This window comes from Trachemys scripta, chromosome 8, assembly GCF_013100865.1.
Source record: "Trachemys scripta elegans isolate TJP31775 chromosome 8, CAS_Tse_1.0, whole genome shotgun sequence".
NCBI classification, from domain to species: domain Eukaryota; kingdom Metazoa; phylum Chordata; order Testudines; family Emydidae; genus Trachemys; species Trachemys scripta.
In genome coordinates, this window is record NC_048305.1 from 102,670,716 (window position 1) to 102,679,502 (window position 8,787).

At 48.6% G+C, this 8,787-nt stretch overlaps 1 protein-coding gene across 1 annotated transcript; it reads right to left on the bottom strand.

Moving 5' to 3' along the window:
* Nucleotides 1-1,073: 1,073 nt before the first annotated feature.
* On the bottom strand, nucleotides 1,074-1,985 carry FOXE3 (forkhead box E3). The gene has a single exon (XM_034780103.1). It carries the CDS (start codon nucleotides 1,983-1,985, stop codon nucleotides 1,074-1,076), a length of 912 nt encoding a protein of 303 aa, XP_034635994.1.
* Between the last annotated feature and the right edge of the window lie 6,802 nt (nucleotides 1,986-8,787).

Genomic DNA, 8,787 nt, shown 5'->3' on the forward strand with positions numbered 1-8,787 from the left:
GAAGCTGGGAACAGGGACGGGGGATGGATCACTTGATGTTTATCTATTCTGTTCGTTCCCTCTGAAGCACCTGGCATTGGCCACTGTCGGAATGGCTTTAGGAGGCTTCCTTTAGGAAGCTGTTCAACGGCTAGTTACCACCAGTATTTAAAAACAGACTTCAGATTTGAAACAGAGAGTATAGCTCTGAAAAAGTGTCAGTAAAAAAGGAAAGGACAAGGCACTTGGCATAATTAATGATTCTCATATGAATCAGCTGAGTTCTGATGTAGTCTAGTTTTAAAACCCCCTCAAAACCGTTTCTGAAAAAAGAGCAGTATTAAACAGTTGAAAGGAAAGATTTATTTTTTTAAAATCCTTTCTAACAATAAAAGTTATTTTTTTAAAAAATAGTAAAAAGATGTTTTTTCCCACAGAGGAAGAAAAAAGATAAAGTCTTAAATAGTAATAAAAAAATCCCATACCTAGTAGTTTTGCTAACTGTCTGGTTCCAGGTTATGAATCCAACAAAGGGGGGGGGGGAGAATGGGACATCCTGGAATGTTTACAAATCTACAAGGTAACAGCGTCTTACACGATGGTTTACACAGGGCACTACTAAATGCATTATCCAGTGAATCATAATTCACACACAATGCACTCCAATGTATTATACCATGCATGTGCAATGAATCGTGCATAACACGTGCTAGAGCACTGTAAATGCACTATAGATCATTGCAACGCATTGCATAATACAGCGCTTGTGCAATGCACTACAATGCATTATTCAGTGCACTACAGTGTGTTAGGCAATCCATGCGCACAGGAGACAGTACAATGCATATGCAATACACGACCTGTTGTATAGCACATGTGCAATGCAACACCCATCGTGTTTCACACTCAGTGACAGGTGCCACGCAGCACAACGCATTACGCAGCGCGTACAGTGTTAGGATGAAATAATCTACATATGTACAGTAAAAAAGCAGATGCATTCACGTACAGCGGGTGTCCCATCAACATGGAAAAGGGATGGTACATGGGCCCTGCTCCTACCGCCAGTGGCACCGGGAAGAGCAGCGCCGGAGTCACATGTACCGTTCGAGTCCCGAAGCGAAGCCGGGCTGCCGCATGTAGGCGGGATTGGGGCCGAACTGCGGCCCGGCCAGCGCCAGGAGCGGCTCGGGGTGCTCGGCGCAGGAGGCGGCGGCGCGCACGGGCGGCAGGCCCAGGCGGCCGGCGGCGCCGTAGAGCGGGGCGCTGCCGGGCGGGGAGTAGCCGCTCGGGGGCCCCGGCAGGTGGGGCGGCGGCGGCGAGGCGGAGTAGGGGTAGGCGCGGCCCAGCGGGCTGGCGGGCGGGAAGCAGGCGGGCTCAGGGCAGCCGCCCAGCTCGGCGGCGGGGCTCAGCCCCAGCTCGGCGCCGCCCATGAGGCTGTCGATGGTGAAGCCCCGCGGGTAGGGGGCGCCGGCGGGCAGCGGCGGGCTGTAGCCGGCGGGCGCGTAGGGCGCGGCGGGGCTGAAGGCGGAGTAGGCCGGGTAGGTGGCGAGCTCGGCCCGCTTGAAGCGCTTCCTGCGGCGGAGGAAGCTGCCGTTGTCGAACATGTCCTCGGCCGCCGGGTCCAGCGCCCAGTAGTTGCCCTTGCCCGGGTGGCCCGGCTCGCGGGGCACCTTGACGAAGCAGTCGTTCAGGGTGAGGTTGTGGCGGATGCTGTTCTGCCACTTCTTGGGGTTCTCGCGGTAGAAGGGGAAGCGCTCGGTGATGAAGCGGTAGATGCCGCCCAGCGTCAGCCGCCGCTCGGCCGCGTGGGCGATGGCCATGGCGATCAGGGCGATGTAGCTGTAGGGCGGCTTGCCCCGCGGCACCGGCCGCTTGCGCCGCCGCCCGCCGCCCGCGGCCGCCGGCTCCTCCGGGGCGGGCGGCGGGGGCTGCTGCGGCGGGCTCCCGGGCGAGCCGGGCGGGGTGCACATGGCCGGGACGTAGGAGAAGCTGGCCGGGTTCATAAGGCGCTGGCCGGGTGGGGAGCAGAGCGAGGGGAGCTCCCCCGGGGGCCTTATATCCCCGCCGGCTGGCGTCACCCTGTAACGGGGCGGCGGTGCCCACCCACCTGAGCCCCCCCTGCGCCCGCCCCCGGGAGAGCCGCCTCCGACCGGGGCCGCTCGCTCTCCGGCCCCCCTGTGAGTGTCTGACCCGCACCAGGTGCAGTCCGCGGGGGCTTCTCCTGCAGCCCCTGGCCGCACGGGTGGGCACCGCGGATTGGCAGCAGCCTGGGGAAAGGGAGGGGGGACGACCCCCTAAAGAAACCCAAGGCACTTGGTCAATGACACGCCCCAGCGTAATCGGCTGGGAAAGCGCTGGAGGTGCCGATGGAATTGGGCTTGGAGAAGGGACCCTAATTTCCTGCAGGAGATAAACCATGAAAACAAAGACAGGAGTCAAGAATAGGATGATAACCATCGTCAAGTATCTCTTTGCAGCCAGCACTGGGGACAGGTGGTTTTAAACCCGTATTTAAAATCGGACACTTTGGGGCGGGGGTGTTCTGACACCAAACATTGGAAGCTGCCGAGAAATGTACCACTTTTCCGTGCAGAAATACCTGGGTAACCCTAGAACCGTTTCATTCGGTTTACATTTTATTTTGTTAAACGTTGCAGATTAAAGAAAAAAGACATCAGCAGAGTGAAAACGCGGTTACTTTGGTTGAACACACGAATCAATCGGCATCGCGGGGCAGTTATCGGAATCTTTTGTAGATTTCGTTTGTAAAAAGCTTTCCAGCGCTGTTTCACTGGGATATTCGATAGGTTTGAATTTTTCAAACATTTCCCCGGTGTTCAGTTGTTTTACCAAGAGCCGCGTCTGTGTGTAATCAACAGAGGAATAATTTGCAAATATCTACACAAGCGCTTTATTTTAAATGAATATAGACATTCGAGAGAGTGGATCTGCTACTTTTTAGAGAAATCTGTACACCTGCTAACTGCTGGGGGTGGGGTGGGGGTGGGGGGGGGGTTGGTGGTGCTGAACTGAATGAATGGTTTTCAGTTAATTTTGATTTTGTAATTATTTTCTCCAGCAGAAAAACAGTTCGGCAAAAAAACATCTTTAATTTTGCCACGGAGCACAACTGAAAAGATAATGTAACACTTCTAACAAGCGATCTCTTGTTGCATTCATTGTACACGTTATTTAAACGATTTAATATAAGATACATTGTAAAGGGCACAAGTCCGGGGGGAAGTGTAAAAATCAAAGTAATAAAAACAGTCTCCAACACTTGAGTTATTTATTTTGTGCAACCTCGTGCGATTTGCTAACGGGGGCTCCCGCGGTAGGTGTGTTAGTGCCAACAGGGAACGGAGTGGATTGAACAGTTTTCAGAACGATAGTTTATAATTCAGCTGTTTAACGTCCCTCACATTGCTGGGGGTGGGGGTGAGGGTTAACGATTATGCGTTTATGTGTAAACAGGTGATTCGAAGTCTCCCTCGCTTGTATTAATGGCAAGGGATTGTTCAAAGGGGGGGGGATTGACATTTCTAAAGGTGGTGTTGACCATACAGAAGAGAGGTAAATAGCTGATCCCAAAATATTTACAAATTAAAGAAAAGCGTCTGCTTATTTGAAGACCCAGGGCCCGACCTTGGGCTCTCCACTATGCCTGAATACGGAGCGTAGGAGCGGGTGTCTAGCAATGTAGACTCACTGTCATGCATGGCAATGCTGTGTACATGAGTGGAGGCATACTAAAAGAACCGAGACTTAGCTCTGGTTTTCAATGTCTTAACGAATGAGCAATAAATAACAGTGTCTGTCCTCCTTATAGGGGAATATACTTTAAAACTGTATCTATTGCATTCGAAGAAAACATTTACAAACTTTGAATGTACATCTCCTATGTAATGTTACAGAATGTGTATGTAATACAATAGCTAGAGGGGCCATTACATTAAGAAAGCATGGTGGACATTATGCATTATAGTTCCTGATTTTCTATCAACACATAGAATCATAGAATATCAGAGTTGGAAGGGACCTCAAGAGGTCATCTAGTCCAACCCCCTGCTCAAAGCAGGACCAATTCCCAGCTAAATCATCCCAGCCAGGGCTTTGTCAAGCCGGGCCTTAAAAACCTCCAAGGAAGGAGACTCCACCACCTCCCTAGGTAACGCATTCCAGTGTTTCACCACCCTCCTAGTGAAATAGTTTTTCCTGATATCCAACCTGGACCTCCCCCACTGCAACTTGAGACCATTGCTCCTTGTTCTGTCATCTGCCACCACTGAGAACAGCCGAGCTCCATCCTCTTTGGAACCCCCCTTCAGGTAGTTGAAGGCTGCTATCAAATCCCCCCTCATTCTTCTCTTCTGGAGACTAAACAATCCCAGTTCTCTCAGCCTCTCCTCATAAGTCATGTGCTCCAGACCCCTAATCATTTTTGTTGCCCTCCGCTGGACTCTTTCCAATTTTTCCACAACCTTCTTGTAGTGTGGGGCCCAAAACTGGACACAGTATTCCAGATGAGGCCTCACCAATGTCGAATAAAGGGGAACGATCACGTTCCTCGATCTGCTGGCAATGCCCCTACTTATACAGCCCAAAATGCCGTTAGCCTTCTTGGCAACAAGAGCACACTGTTGACTCATATCCAGCTTCTCGTCCACTGTGACCCCTAGGTCCTTTTCAGCAGAACTGCTACCTAGCCATTCGGTCCCTAGTCTGTAGCAGTGCATGGGATTCTTCCGTCCTAAGTGCAGGACTCTGCACTTGTCCTTGTTGAACCTCATCAGGTTTTTTTCTGCCCAATCCTCTAATTTGTCTAGGTCCCTCTGTATCCGATCCCTACCCTCTAGTGTATCTACCACGCCTCCTAGTTTAGTGTCATCTGCAAACTTGCTGAGAGTGCAGTCCACACCATCCTCCAGATCATTAATAAAGATATTAAACAAAACCGGCCCCAGGACCGACCCTTGGGGCACTCCACTTGAAACCGGCTGCCAACTAGACATGGAGCCATTGATCACTACCCGTTGAGCCCGACGATCTAGCCAGCTTTCTATCCACCTTACAGTCCATTCATCCAGCCCATACTTCTTTAACTTGGTGGCAAGAATACTGTGGGAGACCGTATCAAAAGCTTTGCTAAAGTCAAGAAATAACACATCCACTGCTTTCCCCTCATCCACAGAGCCAGTTATCTCATCATAGAAGGCAATTAGGTTAGTCAGGCACGACTTCCCCTTCGTGAATCCATGCTGACTGTTCCTGATCACTTTCCTCTCCTCTAAATGTTTCATAATTGATTCCTTGAGGACCTGCTCCATGATTTTTCCAGGGACTGAGGTGAGGCTGACTGGCCTGTAGTTCCCCGGATCCTCCTTCTTCCCTTTTTTAAAGATGGGCACTACACAGAGCATGACAGGTAGAAATGCCTGTCAAATAATTTGAGTGGCACGTAAGCTCATAGCATTTGAATTGTCTATAATCTTGAGAGTAGACTGCAAAGGATTGAGCAAGGGTAGGAAAGATGGTTTAGTAGATGAGGCACTAAGTAAGACTGGAGAGAATTGAGTTCAGTTCCAATCACAGACTTTGTCTACCCACTGCCTCAGTTTCCCATCTGGAAATGGGGATAATATTTCCCTTCCTGGCAGGGGTGTTGTGAGCATAAAATCCATGAATGATTGTGAGGAGCAAAGATGCTAGGGTGATGACCGCCCTATAAGCAGATAGAGTGAGCCCCTCTACAATGGCAGAATAACAATTTCTTAGTTTAAAGGGTATCTGTGTCGGTTATTTTTGTTTAGATAAAACAGAGGTAAAATGGGTCTTAACGATCTAAAAATCGGATTTGACCTGCAACACTCTCCCTTAGAATGTTCACCTCAGAGGTGGATGAGAGCTGGAGATCATTGTGTTTCTTATCTTATTTATTTGACATCAGCCAATATTTAAATGTTGGCAAATTTTGTTTCAGTTGGAGAATTTGACACTGTTGCCTTCAGTCAGCTAGGGAGAAATCCCACAATAAGGTCCTGAAAGTAGGTTGAAACACCACTAGAAAGCACAAAAGAATAAAATAAATACCCTATATACAGGGTTTTTATGTAGCTCCATGTTTATTTTAAACGGATGTATTTTCTTATATGCCCTATTCCCCCAGCACCCACTATAGATTATAGCTAGACCCAGGTTTTAAAAAGTTCATCCCAGATCATGTCTAAAATGTGCCTGTGTTCATACTACAAGTACTTATATGCCTATTGATTTAGAGCATTATTAGCTGTTAATTAGAGTCTGGAGGCAAGGGGTTTGTTGTGGGAGCGGGGAGGGAGGAAGGTAACTAATTCTCTATGCAGGTATCTTGTCCTACACACACACACACACACACACACCCCCTCTCATCATTTGCTTTGTCCTTGTACTTGTCTAAACCACAAAGAGATTGAGAGTCAAGAGTGAAAATCTGATTGTATAGCTGATTCTTATATTGGCCTCACTATTTATTATGTGTTTACATTAGTGTCTGGGAACCCCAAACAAGGGTCATGGCCCCTTTGGGCTAGGTGCTGTACAATATAAAAGGCAGATGCTGCTGTGAAGAGCTTACAGTCTAAGGCCCAGATCTTGGAAAAACATACTTAACTTTATATGCAATGGGTGAAATCAAAGCTCCACTGAAGCTGGTGAAAGTTTTATCATGGGCTTCAAAGGAATGAGGAGTAGGCCCTTTGAAGGCAGTGGGACGACTCACCTTGCGTAAAGTTAAATGCGTGGGATCAGTCTTTGCAGGATCAAGGCCTAGATGTCAGGTCTCACTGGATGGGGCAAGCCAAAGCAACAGGTTGGAAGAGGATTGGAGGATGGGGTAACAAAAGAAAACAGAGTTTAGCAGAAAAATAGAAGTTCTAGCATAGTGAGATGACCAAAGCTTAGATGGGCATGATTTGCAGGAATCAAGGCAGGGGTGGGTTTTTAAGGGGAGATTGAGAACACTATGAGATGGCGTCTTTACAAATGTTGATGGGAATTTCCCCCATGATGTCTATCCCTGTACCATAACTTTTTAGGTTCATAAATTACGAAGGCCAACCACAATGGAAACCAGAGCCTGTGGTTGCAATCCCAAGCAACGCATCGTAAACTGTCAAAAGTCCTCCATGGGAAAGAAAAAGCAAAAGAATGATGAAAACTCCAGCTCAGATCACCACTGATGTTTATGTATTTGTTTTTAAAGTGGGATGGGGCACATAGACGAAACAGCATGTCTCCATAGTATATGTCCAGCCTTTGAACCGTCTCTGCTGTTTTCTGTATACACTAGTCAAAACATATGAAAGGTCCTAATGCACTGTATAAGAATGGCCATAGTGGGCCCATTCCGCCCAGTATCCTGTCTTCTGACAGTGGCCAATGCCAGGTGCTTCCATGGGAATGAACAGAACATCGAGTGATCCATCTCCTCTCTTCCACTCCCAGCTTCTGGCAAACAGAGACTAGAGACACTCAGAGCACGAGGTTGCATCCCTGGCCATCTTGGCTAATAGCCACCAATGAACCTATCCTCCAGGAACTTATCTAGTTCTTTTTTGACCCATGCTATAGTTTTGGCTTTCACAACATCCCCTGGCAACGAGTTCCACAGGTTGTGTGAGAGTTGTGTGAAGAAATACTTCCTTTTGTTTGTTTTAAACCTGCTGCCTATTAATTTCATGGGGTGACTCCTGGTTCCACAATAATATAGAACTATATAGAGGATAGAAGTGTATGCACTGATCAACTTATCACCAATATTTGAGATGAAAAAAGACCTCTCATATCATCCAGTCCAGCTTCTGACACCACAGATGTTGTTCTTCACGTTACGTTCTCCAGCATTTTCTAGCTCAGTTTTAAATGACTTACGTGATGGTGTTTCCACCACTTTTTCATGGGCGTGTGAATGACACGACCCCATCCTGCAGTCCTGACTCAAGCCAAATGAACAAGATATAAATGCCGTCTAGCATAGAAAGGGTTACCCCCGCTGGAGAAGGAGGGAAGTGCCTTCTCTCCGCCTGTTCACGCCAGGATGGGATGACAAGGGGCTACCTTGCTTGCTTGCACATTCCAGCCTCCCTATCCAATGCAAATCTCTCTTTAGCTCTGTGTACATAGCCCAGCCTCTCTGACTCCGTCACCCCACTCTGCTCCCAAACACCCAGGCCCAGATTAAAGCAACCTCAGGCCCTGGTGGCTCTGCTCCAACCTCCCACTTGGTGTGGCAATGAGAGGGGTCCTTTTCCCATCCCAGATAGCCAGGGATAGTGCCATGGAATTTCCTTCTGGCCCCCCACCCAGGAGCAGCAGGTTGGCAACAAGTGGGTCCCTCAATATTTACCTCAGCAGCTAGAATAGATGAGAGGGGCCAGGCCCAGGGCATTCCTCCCCTTCTGCCACACACCCAGTTCCTTGCTGGGATGGTGTTCACAGAGCCGCCCAGAACAGTGGGGCTTGGAATTAACATCCCATTGAGATAGAGGGGGCAGCTTACACCCCTCAGAGCAGTTGTTTCAGGCTCTCTGCAGACTCAGGAAGACACCATTGTATCATTTACACTCAGGTCATGTGTTCAAGCTTTTCTTCACCCACATGAAGGTTAGAAAGTTACTGTTTTTGTTTAAAAAAAACAAAAACAAAGAAAAAGCAGAGATTCTGCTTAGTCCCATAACACTGGTAGCTGGGGCTGGAGACACTAGCCATTAGAACCTGGGCCTTAATCCGACTCTGAAAACACCCCAAAAAATCCAGTGTCCATGCCCC